General features: G+C 59.9%; 1 protein-coding gene across 1 annotated transcript in view; it reads right to left on the reverse strand.

The window, feature by feature from the left end:
* The window catches only part of RAP1GAP2 (RAP1 GTPase activating protein 2), a 43,641-nt gene that overhangs the window by 3,047 nt on the left and 18,959 nt on the right, over positions 1-21,635 (reverse strand). The window contains exons 3-24 of the mRNA XM_056506788.1: positions 17,821-17,905; positions 16,346-16,381; positions 16,129-16,173; positions 15,721-15,753; positions 15,173-15,382; positions 14,742-14,845; positions 14,186-14,264; positions 12,977-13,030; positions 12,643-12,726; positions 11,790-11,890; positions 10,341-10,470; positions 10,104-10,256; positions 9,680-9,751; positions 9,305-9,391; positions 8,738-8,872; positions 8,141-8,278; positions 6,077-6,195; positions 5,837-5,950; positions 4,846-4,963; positions 4,007-4,130; positions 1,194-1,273; positions 609-641 (exon numbers count right to left, since the gene is read on the reverse strand). Coding sequence (XP_056362763.1) covers positions 633-641; positions 1,194-1,273; positions 4,007-4,130; positions 4,846-4,963; positions 5,837-5,950; positions 6,077-6,195; positions 8,141-8,278; positions 8,738-8,872; positions 9,305-9,391; positions 9,680-9,751; positions 10,104-10,256; positions 10,341-10,470; positions 11,790-11,890; positions 12,643-12,726; positions 12,977-13,030; positions 14,186-14,264; positions 14,742-14,845; positions 15,173-15,382; positions 15,721-15,753; positions 16,129-16,173; positions 16,346-16,381; positions 17,821-17,905 — 2,110 coding nt within the window. The 3' untranslated portion in view covers positions 609-632. The remainder of the gene's footprint in view (positions 1-608; positions 642-1,193; positions 1,274-4,006; positions 4,131-4,845; positions 4,964-5,836; positions 5,951-6,076; positions 6,196-8,140; positions 8,279-8,737; positions 8,873-9,304; positions 9,392-9,679; positions 9,752-10,103; positions 10,257-10,340; positions 10,471-11,789; positions 11,891-12,642; positions 12,727-12,976; positions 13,031-14,185; positions 14,265-14,741; positions 14,846-15,172; positions 15,383-15,720; positions 15,754-16,128; positions 16,174-16,345; positions 16,382-17,820; positions 17,906-21,635) is intronic.

Here is a 21,635-nt window from a genome sequence, read left to right on the forward strand (position 1 = left end):
AGAAGAATAGTGAGGGAAGCACCAGTCCCAGGGAGGGAGCTGAAGCCACAGCAGGGATGTCCCCAAAGGCCACCCATCACTGCCAGGCTGGGTGAAAATCCCAGCTTTTTGAGACCCATGCTATCAGAAATGTACATTTCTCTCATTTCAGGTCCTATGGGCTCTTCTGCTCAGCTTGGGTCTTCCTAATGACACCTTAATTTGATGGAACAGACCCCAGGTAAATCCCACTGAGCTCCCTTTACCTCTGCCCATGAAATCCACCTGGTGAATCTTCCATTTCCCCTTGGATTTCTGGAATGGGTGAGACCTGCACTGCCCTGCCACCCCAGAGCAGCAGCAAATGTGGAGATGGGCACCAGTGTTTGACAAAGGTTAACTGGGAAAAATGCAGGGCTGGGGTGGCTGGGCTGGGAGCTGCAGAGAGAACTGCTGGGGCTGACCTGTCACCAGCCCTGCCCTCCTCACCACCCACAGCTGCATTTAGGGTGCTCCAGGGCACAGCATGGATCCCACAAGCAATAACCAGAGTGAGCAGCTGTGCATGGCTGAGCACAGCTGGCCCCCAAGGAGCCTTTTGGCAGCACACAGAGCAGATCAAACCTCACCTGCAAGCTCATGGCCTCCTCCTGCTAGTGGCTCTGTGGAAGAACAGAACTGGGTTTGCAAACAAGTCACAAAATCCCTTCTCTTCCCTCCCTCAGGGGCCCCACAACACCCCAAACCTGAGCTGGGCAGGGACAGGAGTGCTCAGCACCCCCAAACCTGAGCTGGGCAGGGACAGGAGTGCACAGCACCCCAAATCTGAGCTGGGCAGGGACAGGAGTGCACAGCACCCCAAATCTGAGCTGGGCAGGGACAGGAGTGCTCAGCACCCCAAATCTGAGCTGGGCAGGGACAGGAGTGCTCAGCACCCCCAAACCTGAGCTGGGCAGGGACAGGAGTGCACAGCACCCCAAACCTGAGCTGGGCAGGGACAGGAGTGCTCAGCACCCCAAACCTGAGCTGGGCAGGGACAGGAGTGCTCAGCACCCCAAACCTGAGCTGGGCAGGGACAGGAGTGCTCAGCACCCCAAACCTGAGCTGGGCAGGGACAGGAGTGCACAGCACCCCAAACCTGAGCTGGGCAGCACCCCCAGACCTGTTCTGGGCAGGGGGACACGAGTGCACCCCCAGGACACCCTGGCACCCACCATGCTGGAGCTGCCGTGGCTGAGCTTGTCAAAGCGAAACTTCAGGTTGGACCTGGGAGAGTTCCTGTTCTTTACATCTGCTGGAGGGAGAGGACAAAAAAAATAAAAATAGTAAACTGTGAGCAGAAATATTGGCTGCACTCGCCCAGACAGGCACTTCAGTGGGATGTCAGGAGTGCTACCAATATTTAGTCTGCCTTGGCTGAATGTTTGGCAAAAGCTGCACGTTAAGTGTTTGCCATGGAACAAATTGAGGCTTAATTACATTTCACTTCTCCTGGAAATGCCACTGAAAAGGCTTCAAGGAATGACTGATCCATATAATGTATGGGTGGATTTTCATGTTCTTGGCAGGGAAAATACAAAATAAACACTTCAAGCATTACAAGGGGCTGGTTTAAGGGTTCAGAAAATCATTAATTAATTAAGGAGGAGGAGCTGTGGGTGCCTGCACTCCTTGGCCCCATTTTGCCTGTAACACTCTGAGTTTCAGGGCTGTTTGTGCCTCCTGGCTGTTTCACAAACAGCTCCTCAGCTGACAGAGGGTCCCATGTGGCTGCTGCTGCCTTGTGGCTCCCTGTGCTCGAGGAATCAGAGCCCTGGGGAGTTCTGACCACGGCCACCCCTGTGTCACTGCAGTGTCACCCCAGGACGGGCCAGCACAGAGCTGCTCCTGCCCTCTGAGCTGCACCTCAGTGTGGGAATCAGCCCCTGAAATGGATGGAGCTGCTGCTGGCAGCACAGCAATGGAGCCAGGACACGGGGAGCTGCTTGTGGATTAAATAATTGTGAGTCATGGCTCAGCCTCTGGAGACAAGAGTTTCCAGGACTACTGCACACGCCTGTCAGGGGAGACAGAGGGGATAAAGGCACAGCAAGAGCCAGCCCTGCTCTCTGATTGAGAGAGGAAACAAATTCCCCATGCAAGCACAGAACCAGAGCTCTGGGGCCATCTCTCCAGAACAGCCTGCCAGGATGTGGCTGCCAGGTGAGCACAGCCCTATCCCAGAGCCACAGCCCCATCCCAGAGCCACAGCCCCATCCCAGCCCCACAGCTCCATCCCTGTGCCACAGCCCCATCCCTGTGCCACAGCCCCATCCCAGAGCCACAGCCCCATCCCTGTGCCACAGCCCCATCCCTGTGCCACAGCCCCATCCCAGCCCCACAGCTCCATCCCTGTGCCACAGCCCCATCCCTGTGCCACAGCCCCATCCCAGCCCCACAGCCCCATCCCTGTGCCACAGCCCCATCCCTGTGCCACAGCCCCATCCCAGCCCCACAGCCCCATCCCTGTGCCACAGCCCCATCCCTGTGCCACAGCCCCATCCCAGAGCCACAGCCCCATCCCTGTGCCACATCCCCATCCCAGCCCCACAGCCCCATCCCTGTGCCACAGCCCCATCCCAGCCCCACAGCTCCATCCCTGTGCCACAGCCCCATCCCTGTGCCACATCCCCATCCCAGAGCCACAGCCCCATCCCTGTGCCACATCCCCATCCCAGCCCCACAGCCCCATCCCTGTGCCACAGCCCCATCCCTGTGCCACATCCCCATCCCTGTGCCACAGCCCCATCCCAGAGCCACATCCCGATCCCTGTGCCACAGCCCCATCCCAGAGCCACAGCCCCATCCCTGTGCCACAGCCCCATCCCAGAGCCACAGCCCCATCCCAGAGCCACAGCCCCATCCCTGTGCCACAGCCCCATCCCAGAGCCACAGCCCCATCCCTGTGCCACAGCCCCATCCCTGTGCCACAGCCCCATCCCAGAGCCACAGCCCCATCCCTGTGCCACAGCCCCATCCCAGAGCCACAGCCCCATCCCAGAGCCACAGCCCCATCCCAGTGCCACAGCCCCATCCCAGCCCCACAGCCCCATCCCTGTGCCACAGCCCCATCCCTGTGCCACAGCCCCATCCCTGTGCCACAGCCCCATCCCAGCCCCACAGCCCCACCACAGAGCCACAGCCCCATCCCTGTGCCACATCCCCATCCCAGCCCCACAGCCCCATCCCAGTGCCACAGCCCCATCCCAGCCCCACAGCTCCATCCCTGTGCCACAGCCCCATCCCTGTGCCACAGCCCCATCCCAGAGCCACAGCCCCATCCCTGTGCCACAGCCCCATCCCAGAGCCACAGCCCCATCCCAGAGCCACAGCCCCATCCCTGTGCCACAGCCCCATCCCAGAGCCACAGCCCCATCCCAGAGCCACAGCCCCATCCCTGTGCCACAGCCCCATCCCAGCCCCACAGCCCCATCCCAGAGCCACAGCCCCATCCCTGTGCCACATCCCCATCCCAGAGCCACAGCTCCATCCCAGACCCACAGCCCCATCCCTGTGCCACATCCCCATCCCAGAGCCACAGCTCCATCCCAGACCCACAGCCCCATCCCTGTGCCACATCCCCATCCCTGTGCCACAGCCCCATCCCAGCCCCACAGCCCCATCCCAGAGCCACATCCCCATCCCAGAGCCACATCCCCATCCCAGAGCCACATCCCCATCCCAGAGCCACAGCCCCATCCCTGTGCCACATCCCCATCCCAGCCCCACAGCCCCATCCCTGTGCCACAGCCCCATCCCTGTGCCACATCCCCATCCCAGCCCCACAGCCCCATCCCAGCCCCACAGCTCCATCCCAGAGCCACAGCCCCATCCCTGTGCCACAGCCCCATCCCAGAGCCACAGCCCCATCCCAGAGCCACAGCCCCATCCCAGCCCCACAGCCCCATCCCAGCCCCAGGCCAGGGGCTCTGGGGGGCTCCAAGACCCGCTGTCCCTGTCCCTGTCCCGCCCCCGGCCCGTCCCCCACCTGTGGGGCTCCTGCTCATGATGACAGGCGTGGCCTGTGCCCCGCCGGGGCTGTCGCTGCCGGGGCTGGCGCTGTACACGAACACGTCCTGCCTGAAGGGTGAGGCGGTGGAGGGCTGGCTCCCCTGCTCGCACACACACAGAGCACACGGCTTGGCCTGCAGCCCCCCGCCCGGGCACACCGAGCCTCGCTGCGGTGTCACAACCACAGCATGGTTTGGGCTCTTGGCTTGCCAGGGACTGCAAGGACCCTTCAATCGCTGCCATGGGCAGGGACAGCGCCCACGAGCTGCTCCCAGTTGTGTCCATCCCGGCCTGGACACTCCAGGGATGGGGCAGCCGCAGCTCCCCAGTGTCCCCCCAGGCTCAGCCACCCCCCTCCCCACAGCAGGTGGGGTGAAGCCCCTCATGGCAGCAGTGGGAGCCCGGGGGGCTGGCACAGAGCCGGGTCTGGGGGCAGAGGGGAGCCCTGGGGGCTGGCACAGAGCCGGGTCTGGGGGCACAGAGCCGGGTCTGGGGGCTGGCACAGAGCTGGGTCTGGGGGCACAGAGCCGGGTCTGGGGGCACAGAGCCGGGCCTGGGGGCACAGAGCTGGGTCTGGGGGCACAGAGCCGGGTCTGGGGGCACAGAGCTGGGTCTGGGGGCAGAGGGGAGCCCGGGGGTCTGGGGGCTGGCACAGAGCCCGGTCTGGGGGCACAGAGCCGGGTCTGGGGGCACAGAGCTGGGTCTGGGGGCACAGAGCCGGGTCTGGGGGCAGAGGGGAGCCCGGGGGTCTGGGGGCTGGCACAGAGCCGGGTCTGGGGGCAGAGGCAGCCCGGCTCGGCAGGCGCTGGCACCCACCACGCTCTCGTACTCCTCCAGGGTCTCGCTCTCCCCCGCCGTGCTGCTGAAGCTGCTGGTGCTGGAGGAGGAACGGGAGATGTTCGAGCGCCCGTTCTCTTTCAGCTTGAGAAAAGGCCTGGGGAGAGGCGGACGGAAGGAAGGGCGGGGGGTGTCACCAGGGCAGGGCCCGGGGGCTGACAGGGACAGGGAGTGACCCTCCTGCACCACAGGAACAGCCTTTGGGGTGCTCCTGCACACAGCCACGGGAACAGCCTCGGGGTGACAGGCACACACCTCCTGACACCCACAGAACAGCCCAGGGGTGACAGCCACACAGCCTCTGACACCCACAGAACAGCCCAGGGGTGACAGGCACACACCCTCTGACACCCACAGAACAGCCCAGGGGTGACAGGCACACACGTCCTGACACCCACAGAACAGCCCAGGGGTGACAGGCACACACCTCCTGACACCCACAGAACAGCCCAGGGATGACAGGCACACACCCTCTGACACCCACAGAACAGCCCAGGGGCGACAGGCACACACCCTCTGACACCCACAGAACAGCCTCGGGGTGACAGGCACACACGTCCTGACACCCACAGAACAGCCCAGGGGTGACAGGCACACACCCTCTGACACCCACAGAACAGCCCAGGGGTGACAGGCACACAGCCACACAGCCTCTGACACCCACAGAACAGCCCAGGGGTGCTCCTGCACACAGCCAGCGTGGGGTGAGGCACTGGGGGTGCCCAGGTCCAGCTGACTTTGCCTTGGCAGGGAGGGACAGGCACAGCCTTCTGTGGCCTGGGGATTTGGGAAGGGCAAATTTTTTATTTGCTCTTCTTTGGAAAGATCAAAAAGGAGCTGTGCTCACCAGAATCGTTTCTCCCTTAATACCAAACTTATTTACAGTCAAATTTAGATACGGTTTTCTTTGGCAAACTCCTTGATGCCTGTTGAGCTGTGGTGGAAGGAGGGTGGGCTCCTCCTGGCTCACCTGTCTTTGTTGGGGCAAATTTCAGGGGAGCTGGGGTTGGACGAGGTTTCAGATTTCATCTCTTGGGAGGAATGTCCCAAATCTGGTGTCTTCTGGGCTCCAGAAACGCTGTCACTGGGGCACAAAGGGAAGGTTGCACAAGTTATACAAGAGACTGAAGGATGGTCAGATTGTACCAGCCAATGAAATACAAACTGTGGGGGTTATGAGGGTGCTCTGCAGCCCCCAGCACACACTCACCACCTCGTCCTGCTCTCGGCCTGGCTCTCTGAGGTCGTGTGCAGCCGAGGGAACAGCCCTGAGCGGCGCTTGATGGGGCTCCTGGACTGGTTCTTGGCAGCAGCAGCTGGGACAGGGGGCTGGAAGCAGAGAACACCTGGGTGTGAGAGCTCAGAGAACAGCCTGGGTGTGAGCTCAGAGAACAGCCTGGGTGTGTGAGCTCAGAGAACAGCCTGGGTGTGAGCTCAGAGAACACCTGGGTGTGAGCTCAGAGAACAGCCTGGGTCTGAGCTCAGAGAACAGCCTGGGTCTGAGCTCAGAGAACAGCCTGGGTCTGAGCTCAGAGAACACCTGGGTGTGAGCTCAGAGAACAGCCTGGGTCTGAGCTCAGAGAACAGCCTGGGTCTGAGCTCAGAGAACACCTGGGTGTGAGCTCAGAGAACAGCCTGAGTGTGAGAGCTCAGAGAACACCTGGGTGTGAGAGCTCAGAGAACAGCCTGGGTGTGAGAGCTCAGAGAACAGCCTGGGTGTGAGAGCTCAAAGAACAGCCTGGGTGTGAGAGCTCAGAGAACACCTGGGTGTGAGAGCTCAGAGAACAGCCTGGGTGTGAGCTCAGAGAACAGCCTGGGTCTGAGCTCAGAGAACAGCCTGGGTGTGAGAGCTCAGAGAACAGCCTGGGTGTGAGCTCAGAGAACAGCCTGGGTGTGAGCTCAGAGAACAGCCTGGGTGTGAGAGCTCAGAGAACAGCCTGGGTCTGAGCTCAGAGAACAGCCTGGGTCTGAGCTCAGAGAACAGCCTGGGTGTGAGAGCTCAGAGAACAGCCTGGGTGTGAGCTCAGAGAACAGCCTGGGTGTGAGCTCAGAGAACAGCCTGGGTGTGAGAGCTCAGAGAACAGCCTGGGTGTGAGAGCTCAAAGAACAGCCTGGGTGTGAGAGCTCAGAGAACACCTGGGTGTGAGAGCTCAGAGAACAGCCTGGGTGTGAGCTCAGAGAACAGCCTGGGTGTGAGAGCTCAGAGAACAGCCTGGGTGTGAGAGCTCAGAGAACAGCCTGGGTGTGAGCTCAGAGAACAGCCTGGGTGTGAGAGCTCAGAGAACAGCCTGGGTCTGAGCTCAGAGAACAGCCTGGGTCTGAGCTCAGAGAACAGCCTGGGTGTGAGCTCAGAGAACAGCCTGGGTCTGAGCTCAGAGAACAGCCTGGGTGTGAGAGCTCAGAGAACAGCCTGGGTTCCAGAGCTCAGACCCCAAACACCTGCCAGGAGCTGCGCTGCCTGCTCATCCAAACCCACAGAATGCCAGAATTCATCTTCTACCTCCTTTCACCTTGGGACCAAAACCCCAGGAGGCTTTTTTCTAGTTCTCACACAAAATGAGCCCAACTTGAACAAGGCATCCAAATTCACAGCCTGCTCAAGTGTCCCCCTCACCTTTACCCTTGCTGCCCATGCAGGTGACAGCCAGGCTGAATCAGCAGTGACCTGTGGGTTGTGAGGGGTGGGGAGAGGAAGGGACAAGGGACACAGGGACAGAAGGACACAGGGACACAGGGACAAGGGACAGAGGGACAGAGGGACACATGGACAGAGGGACAGAAGCACAGAAGGACACATGGCCCGAGGCCAGGCTCACCGAGAAGGTGCCCTTGGTGAGCTCGCCGCCGCTGTGCGCGATGCCCCCGCTCAGGCTGCCGGGGATGGACACAGGGACACAGGGACAGAGGGACACATGGACACAGGGACACAGGAACAGAGAGACGGAGGGACAGAAGGACAGAAGAACAGAGGGACAGAAGCACAGAAGCACAGAAGGACAGAGGGACAGAAGGACACAGGGACAGAAGGACAGAGGGACAGAAGGACACAGGGACAGAAGCACAGAAGGACACATGGCCCGAGGCCAGGCTCACCGAGAAGGTGCCCTTGGTGAGCTCGCCGCCGCTGTGCGCGATGCCCCCGCTCAGGCTGCCGGGGATGGACACAGGGACACAGGGACAGAGGGACACAGGGACACAGGGACAGAAGGACAGAGGGACAGAAGGACACAGGGACAGAAGGACACAGGGACAGATGGCCCGAGGCCAGGCTCACCGAGAAGGTGCCCTTGGTGAGCTCGCCGCCGCTGTGCGCGATGCCCCCGCTCAGGCTGCCGGGGATGCCGCCCCCGTGGTGCCTCCTCTGGCTGCCCACCATGGTCTCCATGGAGTGGCTGCGCACCCGGATGGCTCTCTGTGGCACGGGGACAGCAGGGATCACCAGCCAGCAGGGCACCACCTCCCACAGCCCCTGCCTAGCTGCAGGCCCTCCCCAGGCACAGGGACAAACCTGCCGTGCCTCCCCGAAAGCAGCACACCCTGAGTGCTGGCAGGGCCTGGAGGGGCCCCTTGGGGAGCCCCACAGCATCACAGTGCCCCCACCGCTCTGTGAGAGCAAGGCTGCAGCTCTGGCACCAGCACTGCTGGAGAGGTGCTCAGGAGCTCTGGAGAAGTCACTCCAGAGTGAACACTCACCAGCAGTGTGACGGTGCCAGCTCGTGCTTGCCCCCCTGGGACCAGCTTGGGCACCTGGCAGGCTGAGCAGGCAGTGCTGGCAGCAGTCCCCACCTCCTCCTGCCCCCTGCCCTCGGGGACACCTCTTGTCTCTGCCAACCCCAGCGCCTTTCACTGCTGCTGGCAGGGCAGGCTTTACCTTGAAGGACTCCAGGAAGCCTCCGTGGCCCCCGTTCTCCAGCTTGTCCTCCTCGGGCCCCAGCCCCAGCATGGTCTGCGTGTGCCCGTGCAGCTCGTCGTGCAGGTTGTCCAGCAGGGCAGCCCGAGTCCGGTCCTGCAGGGCACCCCTGGGGCTGAGCCAGGCTCCAGGGGCAGCAGGGACCCTGGCACAGCTCCTGCTGGACAGGCCAGTGCCCTGCCCATGGTCACCCTGCCCTGCCCATGGTCACCCTGCCCTGCCCACGGTCACCATGCCCTGCCCACGGTCACCCTGCCCAGGGTCACCATGCCCCCCCCATGGTCACCATGCCCTCTCCATGGTCACCATGCCCTGCCCACGGTCACCCTGCCCATGGTCACCATGCCCCCCCCATGGTCACCATGCCCTCTCCATGGTCACCATGCCCTGCCCATGGTCACCCTGCCCAGGGTCACCATGCCCCCGTCCCCACCAGCACTGACCCAGCACAACAGGGAGAGGTGGCTCTGAGCAGGGATGCCAGAGCTGCCCAGCCCTGCTCTGGCAGGGACACCAGGGCAGAGTTACCTCCAGCTTGGCAAACTTGTCAGACTTGCAGCAGGCGTTCTCAGCATTGATGAGCTTGGTCAGCAGGAACTCCCGGAACTCGGGGCTCTGCAGGGAGAGGAAAAGGGGAGAGCACTCACACCCCCAGGCTCTCTGTATCTCTGGTGCTGTACCGACCCCAAACCCGAGCTCACAGCACCCAGCACCCCCTCCAGATGGGTTTGAGGTGCTCACTGGTGCCCCAGCCCCAGAGCCACTGTCCTGCCTTGCTCAAGTAATGCCAAAACTAATGCAGATCAATTCCACAAGTCCTGTTTTCCCCAAGCCATGGAAACATCTCAGACATGCACATTTACTTTTTTACAGCTTGGAACAAGCTTCCCTCCCAGCTCCTACCTTCTGGAACACTGGTGGGCTTGGCAGGGGTGGACCAAATGAGGGGACATCTTCCCTGGCTGTGACTGACACCTGAGGAGGCAAGAGACACGTTTGTCAGGGCAGCAGGACAGCAGGGTTTGTGCCACCTACACCCAGGGGATGTGTCAGACTGCTCCAGGGCACATTCAGACCCTGAGCACCACCAAACACGCATTTTATGTTGTACACACACATTATGTAACAGTGCACACCAAACACACCCGTGTGCACCTGTGTGTGTCCCCAGCAGGACTAGCGCTGCCTGCACCCCTGAGCACCCCAGGGCCTCCCCCCTCTCAGGGCAGGATTTCCTCCTCACCTCCAACCCAGCCCTGCTTCTGCCATTCCCTGTGCTGTCACTGCCTGCCCTGGTCAGAAGGGGCTGGGGCAGGGCTGCCCTCACCTTGTACACTGTGTCCCCCTCGGGGTTCTCCACCTGCACCACGATGTAGGCGTGCAGGAAGTTGGAGGCAATCATGTCAGGGACAAACGGTGTGTTCTCCTCTTGGAAGATGATTGCCACGATGTCATTGCCAATGTGCCTCTTCCTCTGGAGCTGGGGGCAAGGGGGAGCGCTGGGTCAGTAAAGCCAGGGGCTCTGCTGCAGGCTGGGCAGCCAAGGAGCCAGGGCACCCCTTACTTGCTGAGTGTCTCCCTCGGTGAAAGGCAGCTTTGTGGAGACGTGGAACATGATCTCCCTGTCCCTGAACACCGTGTACACAGACTCGGCTCCCGTCTGCCCGTGGCTGACATCCAGGCCGCCTCGAAAACTGCACAGCAAGGCAAAGGCAGGCAGCAACCAGCAGCAGTTAACTGACAGCTCCACAGAGCACCAGTGGCTTCAGGGACAGGCTGGGGGAACAGCCCAGCTCATTTATCTTTATCTAGAGCCAGCAAATGGCAAAGAACAAACCGTGCGTCACGGGCTGTAACAGCAGGGCTGGGCACAGAGCAGGGCTGGGCACTGAGCAGGGCTGGGCACAGAGCAGGGCTGGGCACAGAGCAGGGCACAGAACAGGGCTGGGCACAGAGCAGGGCACAGAACAGGGCTGGGCACAGAACAGGGCTGGGCACAGAGCAGGGCACAGAACAGGGCTGGGCACTGAGCAGGGCACAGAGCAGGGCTGGGCACAGAACAGGGCTGGGCACAGAACAGGGCTGGGCACAGAGCAGGGCTGGGCACAGAGCAGGGCTGGGCACAGAGCAGGGCACAGAGCAGGGCTGGGCACAGAGCAGGGCTGGGCACAGAGCAGGGCTGGGCACAGAACAGGGCACAGAGCAGGGCTGGGCACAGAGCAGGGCTGGGCACAGAGCTGGGCTGGGCACAGAGCTGGGCTGGGCACAGAGCAGGGCACAGAACAGGGCTGGGCACAGAGCAGGGCTGGGCACAGAGCAGGGCTGGGCACAGAGCTGGGCACAGAGCAGGGCTGGGCACAGAGCAGGGCTGGGCACAGAGCAGGGCTGGGCACAGAGCTGGGCACAGAGCAGGGCTGGGCACAGAGCAGGGCACAGAACAGGGCTGGGCACAGAGCAGGGCACAGAACAGGGCTGGGCACAGAGCAGGGCTGGGCACAGAGCAGGGCACAGAACAGGGCACAGAACAGGGCTGGGCACAGAGCAGGGCTGGGCACAGAGCTGGGCTGGGCAAATACAGGGCTGGGCACAGAGCAGGGCTGGGCACAGAGCAGGGCTGGGCACAGCCAGGATTGCCCAAGCCAGGGGCTCAGCTGTGCCCTCCCAGCCCTCCCCAGCACTGGGGTCCCTGCAGTCACCACCCAGAGGTGCCGTGGCTGAGCCGTGGCACCGGCACAGCACATTCCCACAGACTGCCTTCCACCCATGCCTGAATACAGCCACATTTTATCACAGCCTCAAAGCTGCAGGGAAAGAAGTTTTTCTCTCTTGGCAGCTCAGTTTTTGGCTTTTTTTAACTCCCCCAGCTTTGAAAAACAAGCCAGAGCTATATTTGCTCCTGCTCCGCACATCCCGCCAGTAAGCGAGATGACTTCTGTTCTCACACAGATATTTTTACATGTGACATGGTCTCTTGTTAATGCATTTGTAAAATCAGCCTCTTTATCTAACTTACCCTTTGAAGTCCTGGAGAGTTATGGTGTCTCCCAGAAAGCTTAGGAAGTTCTTGAAGGCAGTGCTCTCTTCATTATTGCCAAACAGCTCCTCCTCCTGTGTCTGCAAAACACGGGGTGCATCTGCTGACAGCCCCAGTTCCCTGCCCTGCTTCCATGATGCACAGCCACAGGCTGCTCCCCACCTCTGCCCCAGCTGGCCACCACACTGACCACCACACTGGCCACCACACTGGCCACCACACTGACCACCACACTGGCCACCACACTGGCCACCAGCCCCATCCTGGGCTGTCTCAGCCTGCTCAGTGCCCAGGGTGAAGCTCCTCAAGGACCTCAGGATAATATCTGGGAAATACCAAACCACAAGTGAATCCTCTGTTGAAACATCCCTCAGCATCTCACACTTGCTGTATTGCAAAGCAATGAGACCCAAATTAGGGTCCTGCATGAGTCACTCAATCCATCCCAAAATGCAGTATCTAAGATAATTAGTGTAATTCTCAGTGAGTTCTGAGTCTGAGCTCTGCACTCCCCATCCAGAGCTCCCCTGCTAATGACAGCATTTTCAGAAATCCCACGGTCCCTGCAGACAAACATAGCTGTTTGGCTGTCTAAACTTATATCTGATTAAAATACCACGCCTGCTGGAATCCATTTCCACATCCGCTTTTCCCTCCAGCAGCCTGTGGGCCGATTTCCACACCCAGACTTTCTAATTTCTTAATGAGTGGGGAAAACCCCCGAGCGCTGAGAGGCACAGTCAGTGAGGACACCCAGTGACAGGAGTCTGCAGAATTAACACCAGGGCTGGGTCTGTGCATCTGTGGTGACAGGGACATGGGGACAACTCACCTGCCTGAACTTCTGATAGATCACACCGAACTTGAACGTGTTGTTGACCTCGTGCTCATCATAAGACACTATCATCTGGGATGCCTGCAGGAAAGCAAAATGCCCTTTGCTTCACCGGGTGGATCAACATGTGATGGCCAAAAGCTCCGTGGTGAGGGGTGAGGGGCGAGGGGAGCCCACCAGACCGCAGCAGGGCGTGACAGCAGCTGGGCAGCACCAGGGGAGGGAGGGGGAAAGGAGCCACATCACACACAATCAGGATAAAAGGTGTTCAGCAGTGGCCCTGGGTGTGGCTCTCAGTGTCCCTGCAGGGCACACGACCAGGTTACCTCACCTTGGGGTAGAGAACCGGGTTGAACTTCAGCCCAGAGGCATCGTCACAGAAGGCCTGTGGGCAGGGGGAAGGGCAGTCAGTGCCAGGCCCTGGGCCAAAACTTCATGCATGACTTATCCAGAAGCCAAATACAGCCTCCAAAGCAGGAGCTCCCCACTCCACACCCTCTCATGGGGGTGCCCCACAGCCTGGCTGAGGCTGCAGCAAGACAAGTCCCAGGTCTCTCCATGCCAAATGAGTGCCAATTCCTCTCCTTGCCTGGCATCAGCAGGAAACCAACAGCAGGGCCAGCACACAGCACCACCCACGTGCCCCTTGGCCTGAGAGCCCAGGCACTGCTACCCAACACTGCCCAGCACATCCCGACACTGCCCAGCACATCCCAACACATCCCAGTGCTGCCCAACACTGCCCAGCACATCCCAGCACATCCCAGTGCTGCCCAACACTGCCCAGCCCATCCCAACACTGCCCAACCCATCCCAACACTGCCCAGCACATCCCAACACATCCCAGTGCTGCCCAACACTGCCCAACCCATCCCAACACCGCCCAACACTGCCCAGCACATCCCAACACATCCCAATGCTGCACAACCCATCCCAACACTGCCCAGCACATCCTCACACTGCCCAATGCATCCCAACACTGCCCAACCCATCCCAACACTGCCCAACACTGCCCAGCACATCCCAGCCCATCCCAACCCATCCCAGACCATCCCAGCACATCCCAGCCCATCCCAGCACATCCCAATGCTGCACAGCCCATCCCAACACTGCCCAACCCATCCCAGCACATCCCAGCCCATCCCAGCCCATCCCAGCCCATCCCAACACTGCCCAAGACATCCCAACACATCCCAGCACTGCCCAATGCATCCCAACACTGCCCAACACTGCCCAGCATATCCCAGCCCATCCCAGCACATCCCAGCCCATCCCAGCACATCCCAGCCCATCCCAGCCCATCCCAGCCCATCCCAGCCCATCCCAACCCATCCCAGCACATCCCAGCCCATCCCAACCCATCCCAGCACATCCCAGCCCATCCCAGCACATCCCAGCCCATCCCAACCCATCCCAGCCCATCCCAGCCCATCCCAACCCATCCCAGCACATCCCAGCCCATCCCAGCCCATCCCAGCCCATCCCAGCAGTGCCTGCTGTGCATTGGCACAGGCTCTGCCTCGTGTTCCAGCCAACTCACCTTTGCAATCTGGGGGATACTGGGGAGTTTGCTGAACCCTGCCAGGGGAATCCTTTCATGCAATGTCTTCACTTTGGACCTGGCAAGGAAACAACAAAGAGCAGAGAGATGTCAGAGTACAGCAAAGCAACAGCCACTGTTGGGAAACCCTCTTGTGCTGAGTTGGTGGGGCCTGGTTAGTGAGCAAAGGCTGGATTTGTCTTCTCATCTCTGCAGCTCTTAAAATATTCATAGTCTGGGGGGAAGTGACACAATGGCTGAGACATGCTGGTCCTGTCAGCTTATGGAGGGACGTGACTGCTGTTATCCCAGGGAGGATTAAACCCACAGAGCTTTACATTCAGTTCCAGCAGGTTTAGCAGCAGATCAAAGTCTCACGTTCATTATCAGGTTTAGGCAGCCCCAGCACAGAAGCACAGGGATGCTGCCACTGCCTCCCATCCCAGCTGGCCCCTCCACCCCTGCCAGCCCAGCTCAAGCAGCACTTGCTGCAGAAACACAACCAGGGACTCCCCAGGAGGGAAGATTTTGTTAAACAAAGCTTTTTTCCCCATACCTGAGTATAACCCTTAAATATTCTGTGCCATCTGTCTCCTCACACTTAACAGAAAGGATCAGATTTCCGAGGCTGCTGGCTGTACAGTAGAAATTCAAATGATCCTAAAAATAGAAAACAGCACGTTAGCAGCTGGGAAGAACTCACCCATGGCAAGGACACTGTCTGGACACTGATCTGCCACCCAGCACCCTCCAGCACCCACACACTTCACCCCTGGCTGGGCAGGAGGGCAGGGCTGCCCCACAGGGCAGGGGCTCAGAGCCAGAGTCCCACTGGTGTCACAGGAGACTGCAGGGCCAGGGGCTTGTGGCCATCCCTGCCCCGCTGGGAGCCAGTGCCTGCACTCCCTGCACAGAGGGAAGCTGTGAGCGTGCCCACCTTGCTGGCAGAGGGAGGATTTCTCACCGAAGGGAGCCCGGGGGACCCACCTTCCCCAGGAAGTGCCTGCGGTAGGCTCTGGCCTCGCCCTTGCACTCCAGCCTGTAGCCGTAGCTGCCGGGGCTCAGGCTCTCCTCCTCCTCCTCGCAGAGGCTGCTGTCAGACGAGGTGGGCGTGCCAAGGTTCTCTGGGTCCTCTATCCAGTACCCCCCGAACTGGGGCAGGATGATCAGCGGGTAGGGGCTGCCCTTCTCCAGGACCTGCAGGGACACGAGGCTCAGCCAGCACAGCTGATGTGGGAGAGCTCACTGCCCCGTGTCCAACCCCCAGCCCTGGCACCAGCCCCTTCTGAAGCCTCTCCTCTGTCACAGAGGAGGGCACATGCTCCTCAGGAAAAGCCAAAACCACAGGGGTAGGGAGGGGGAACATGCTTTAAGCAGCTCCTCTCAGAAACAGAATCCCCACCAGCTCCGCTGCCACCAGCAATTTTGGAAAGGTGCTCAGGGGGTTCAGGGCACCAAAGGCATTCACCAGGTGCTCAGGGGGTTCAGGGCACCAAAGGCATTCACCAGGTGCTCAGGGGGTTCAGGGCACCCACCTCATCGATGCTGGGATATGGGATGTAGTCTTCCTGGAAAAAGGAACCAAAACATCAGCTGTGAGCACCTGCTCCCCAGCAGCTGTCCCCTAAAGCCCCAGCCCTGCCCAGCCAGCCCAGCGAGTCCCTGGTCTGCAAAGTCCTGCCCGGGGCAGCTCCTCTGCTGCAGCTGCTCAGTGCAGGGCAAGCCCCAACCTCCTGCACAGCTGGGGGCTGAGATGGACCACTCTGGGCATCAGGCTGGGTTAGGGATTTACAGCACCACGCTCCCATCCCTGCCATCAGTCAGTGCCTTCTTCTCAGACTGCATCTAAATCCTTTCCAGCCCTGCAGTGACTGTCTCACATTAAACCTCTGAGATGGGGGGACACTTGAAGAGATCCCCTCAAGAAACAAAAATCAGCCAACCTTGTGTTTCTGGCTTCCAGACTTCTGTTCCTCCAGTTTTGGTGCCTGTTTGGAACAAATAATGCAGCAATAACGTGGCAATGCCTTTGCCAGCACAGGGGTCTGCCCACCGTGGGGATCACTGCAGCTGGGGCAGTCCCAGCCCTGCTCCAGGCCCTGCCCTAGGGCTCTGCTGGGCACACATCCCCACTTGGCTGCCATGCACACTGCTGCTCACCTGCATTTTTTCCAGCATTTCAAAGAATTCTGCCGACTGAAAAGAAAAGAAGGAAATCTACTTTCCAATAAAAGCAGACACAAGGTAAGCCAGTCCCAGCCGTGCCACAGCAGGGACACAGGACCTGGGCACCCATCCTGCCCCCTGAATGTGGCACCAGGAGCTGCCATCCAGCCCAGCCTGGAGCTCAGCACCATTGCTGCAGGTGCCCTGGACCCCACAAAACCTGAGCTTTGTGCATGTTCAGGGGTCTTGAATAATTTCTTAATCACAGCAGCATTGGTGAAGCTGCTGCCAGCAGTGCTGGGCTGCCCAGTGCAGGGTTAATCCCCATGTGCCAAAGGAAATAAAGGGATTATTCAGCTGCTCCAATTAGAGCCCCTGCCTCTGCTGCCTGGCTCCAGAGCCAGGGGACAGGAGCTGCAGCCACCACACCTGGCTGGGCATCCATCCATCCATCCATCCATCCATCCATCCATCCATCCATCCATCCATCCCACCCTGCATCCACCCCACCCTCCATCCCCACTTGAAGGAGAGACAGGCATGAAAAAAAAAAGGGGTCATGGTAAGGGGAAAGGGATGGGGGATGACTTTCAGTGAGCTCTTAGAATAGACTGAATTTCTCAAAAGACAAAAAAAAAAAAAAAAAAAAAATAGAGGAAATAACAGAGGAGGGGGTGAAGAAATGAAAATCAAAGGAAAAGAAAAGTCTGAGAGAGATTTTTTTTCCTTTAGTATTTGTGGTGAGCAAAGGTCGGATTTGCAGCACGAACAGCCTGTGGCTGCCAGCACAGGTGGGGCAGCTGTGGCTGGGACACAGCCCTGGCTGTTTCCAGCTTTAGAGCAAGCCTGTCCTCACCTACTGCCCCTGTGGGGGTCTAAAACAAAAACCCCAGGCTCAGGCAGCTCTGTGCCCAGCCCCGCACCCCTGCCCTGCCTGACCCTGCACCCCTGGCCGGCCCCACCCCTCCCTCTGTTAGCGTTTCCCCGAGCCGCAGGCACGGCAGCACAGCTGTCCTGTTATTTCACAGGGCGGCTCCCAGGGAGGCAAAGCGCCCGGAACAGGCTGGGCAGGGAGCAGGTGAGGCTGTGCAGGGCAGGTGCCCGGGGATGCACAGATCGAGGTGGGAAGGGAAGGCAAGGCAAGGCAAGGCATGCCCGGCCCGTGGGGGGACACGGGACACGGTGTGTGCCTCGTGGTGACACGGAGCAGGGCAGGGGGGAAAGGGGAAGGGAAAAGGAAAGGGGAAGGGGGAAAGGGGAAAGGAAAAAGGAAAAGGAAAAGGAAAAGGAAAAGGAAAAGGAAAAGGAAAAGGAAAAGGAAAAGGAAAAGGAAGAGGAAAAGGAAAAGAAGCTCAGCAGCCCCACGTTGTGTAACGGGAGCGGAGCTGGGCCGGGGAGGGGGATGGAGGAACGGGCTCAGCTCCAGACACCACCCACAGCTGCTCCTGTGCCCCGCTGCCAGCGCTCACCTTCATGGTCGGCGGGGCCGTGAGCGGCGGGGACAGGGGCCGCTCCTGCGCCGGCACATCCGCGCTGCCCAGCAGCTCCTGCTTCCTGCAGAGGCAAACACGGCTCTCAGCTACGAGGAGATAAGGGTTATCTCCTCGGCCCAGCCGCGGCGGGCAGCTGCTCTACAGCTGGAATCCGAGCAGCGGCCCCGCAGGCAGCGTGAGAAGGTGACAGAAGCCACCAGGAGAGCCCGTGCCCAGGGTGGGCTGCGAGTCCTCGTGTGTGCTGCTGCTGCAGGGACAGCAGGGACACAAGGCTCAGCAGCCTTGTGGCAGCAGAGGAGGCTCAGGGACACCCCGGGACACCCCAGCAGCCCAGCTGAGGGCTCCTTTGCCGACACAACACCTGGCACCAGACTTGGAAGTACCAACAGCCACCATGAAGATGCAAGACCCCAGGAAAGCAGAAATCAGCCCCTGTGCCACGGAGCCGTCAAGACAGCTCCCCTCAAAAGCCCCCCAGGTTTTGGGGAGGCAGCACCCATCCCACAGCTCCCGTCCCTGTGTGCCAGCGGCTCCCGGGCAGGCAGCCACCAGCCACCGCCAGATCTCCTCCGGGACTCAGAAAATCTCAGATTTAATTTCGTTTCCTCTTGTCCCTGCCAGGTTAGTCCTGCAGAAACTGGGCCAAAACGTCCAACTGTTTATCTCTGGGTAACGAGGTTTGGTTCCCATGGCAGCGCGCCCCAGGATGGCTCCGCCGAGCACAGCGCGCCCGGCGCGGCCCCGACCGCGCTCCCTGCCGGCTCTGCAGGGCTCCCAGCTCCTGCCAGGGGTGCCCTGAGCTCTGCAAACACCTGCCAGGGGTGCCCTGAGCTCTGCCAGCTCCTGCCCTCACCACCAGCCCCACGCTGCCCTCCCCTCCCCTCCCATCCCTCCTGCCCAGCCCCGGTGCTGGTGACAGCAGGTGACAATCTCGGGGAATTGTGGTGCCTGCAGCCCCTCCCCAGCAGGGCCCTGGCTGTGGAGATGCTGAGGGGACGAGCTGGGAAGGCAGAAAGAGGGAGCAGGATGCTGGGAAGGCAAAGTGGGACCAGCAGCAGCAGCATCCTCCCAGCCAGGAGAGTCACACACCCCTGGGCTGTGCCAGCAACACGGACCTGGCCAGAGCCCTGGGGGAAACACCCAAGGCACTGTGTCCAAACGTGAATCCAGACTAAGAATGATGCTTCACACTACCAAACTGATGTTTCACATTAAACCAAAATAAAACTTCTTTCTCTCTTTTTCATATCAGAGCAGGTTAAATTTACATTGCTGCACCTCATTTGAACTCCTGGCATCTTCCAGTTTTTCAGTGCAAGAAATTCCTTGGGGCAGTGTGGGGCAGTAGCAGAATTCCTGCCCTGCCCACCCATGCTATTTGTCAGGCTCCTTCCCTTTGTGCTCTCCACAACCTCACCGTGTCTCTACTGCTGAAAAACGCCGAGGATGACAGATTTTCCTTGTTTGCTCTTTGACTTTCTAGGACACTAAAGCACAGCCTGATCTGGAGCAAACCACTCATCCCCTGCTCTCCTGGCTTTGAACCCTGAGCTCTGCCTGATTGCACTCAGCTGCACAGTGGCCTCAAAGGCATAAAACAGACACGACTTGGAAAAGATTAAAGTTACAGGGATGCGCACAAACAATTTGATTTGATCTGGGATTTGTAGAGGGTTGCCATAGCATCATACTCTAAGTATTATAAAATCACCCAACTTAACAACATGTTCCTCTGTCACATGCTGGCTGCTTCTTTGGGGCCAAACTGCTGGAACTGCTCCTGCAGTTCCGGGAGAGCAAAACAAGCCCGTCCCCAGCGCCTGCTTGGAGCGGGGCTGCGCTGGGAATGTTGTGTTAAAGTCCAACCACAGACGCGATGATTCAGCCCTCCCTCAGCCTGGGGCCAGGGGCCGGCCCGTCTCCCAGACCGACTGCCCCCAGGGGGTGAGCAATGAATCCGGAGGAGGATCAGGATGTCTCTGTGTGCGCACCGGGCGCAGCCCCGGGGGATCCGCCAGTGACACAGTCCCCAGCTGGCACCGAGGGTGCGAGTGCCTGCAAAGCCTGGGGACAGCAGGGGCGGCAGGTGCCCAGGCCAGCGGGGATGGGCACTGGGGACAGCCCAGGCCAGCGGGGATGGGCACTGGGGACATCCCAGATCAGTGAGGATGCGCACTGGGGACACTGGGGACACTGGGGACAGCCCAGGCCAGCAAGGATGGACACTGGGGACATCCCAGATCAGTGAGGATGTGCACTGGGGACACCCCAGACCAGTGAGGATGGGCACTGGGGACACTGGGGACACCCCAGACCAGTGAGGATGGGCACTGGGGACACTGGGGACACTGGGGACAGCCCAGGCCAGCGAGGATGTGCACTGGGGACATCCCAGGCCTGGGAGGGTGGGCACTGGGGACACTGGGGACACTGGGCAGCTGCCCACACTCGCCTCTCCCTGACACCACAGGACACACACACAGCTCCAGCACCGACCTAACCAAGGGTCCCACCACTGTTCTCACTCCCTTGGGGGCACCTGGCAGGTACCAGGGGCTCTGCCTGCCCCCAGTGCCCCCAGTGCCCCCTGCCACAGCCAGGCACCAGCACAGGAAGGCCAGAGCATCCTCCAGAGCTGGACACCCGCCTCTCCAGAAGGAAACGTGGGCATCACTGTCGTAATTTCATTTCTTTGTTTTGCTCGTTAGGCAAATTAAGAGAGAAGGAAAAGAGAGAATTCGAATCCTGCATACTTAGTAAATGGAATTAAGGAAATTCCTTAATGTGGTTATGGCAGGGCCGCCTGCAGGGTTCCTGAACAGAGGCTGAGATCACCCAGCCCTGCCAGCCCCTCCTGGGGGGGGACCTGTTACCAGCTCTCAGGGAGGCAAATCCCACCTGCCAAGGGCTCCTGCCTCCTTCCAAAGGGGGAGGAAATGGGGATTTTCCCCCCATTTTGAGGGAAAGTGTGAGCACTGGTGAGCTCCCAACACAGCAAGGGCAGGTGAGTTATTTCTCTTCAAAGCACCCTGACACAGTCCTAAAGCACCTTCAGATTAATGTCCTGTATTGGGCAAACCCCACAGACATGCTGAAATCCAGATTGACAAGCCCTGCTCAGCACAGAGCCAAGGCTGCCTGCCCCCCTGCAGTGCTCCCAGCCAGACCCTGACTCCCCCCAAAGCCTGATGAAACCCCCAGTGCATCCCACCTCCTCATTTTGTCCATCTGATTTATTCCCAGGCAGGCTCTAAATCAGCACATTTGATAAACCACAGCTGGGGAGGGGAGATATCAACACACTACCTGACATGCTGGAATGCTCCCCAGCTCGTGGTTGGCTCTGCCTCTGCCAAGATGTGCAGATGGGATGGGAGCATCCCAGGCTACCTGTGTGTGCTCAATGCCACAGATAAACCTGGCCTGAGGAGGCACCAAACCCCTGCAGCAACAAGTTCTGCCTGTCATCCTTGAGAAGGTCAGCAGTGACTCTCCTGTAAATTAACAGCCTCTATTTTTGGACTCATCATTTTTTATCCTTGATGGCCATCACCTTGCCAGCTGCTTCCTTTTTGTTTGTTTAACATTCCACGCCCAGTCTCACAGGTTTTCAGAGGGGACTGTGCTCCCATACCACTTCCCATCCTCCCCCGGCCTGGGTTTAGCCCTGCCCACAGTGGGAGTGGGGCACAGGCTGCTCGTCCCCTCTCCATCCCCCCAGCTGGGACCAGCCCCCGGCTCCTGGGACAGAGCACCTGCTGACACCAGGCACAGCAGCAGCGCCAGGAGCC

The sequence above is a fragment of the Oenanthe melanoleuca genome, chromosome 19 (genome assembly GCF_029582105.1).
Source record: "Oenanthe melanoleuca isolate GR-GAL-2019-014 chromosome 19, OMel1.0, whole genome shotgun sequence".
NCBI classification, from domain to species: domain Eukaryota; kingdom Metazoa; phylum Chordata; class Aves; order Passeriformes; family Muscicapidae; genus Oenanthe; species Oenanthe melanoleuca.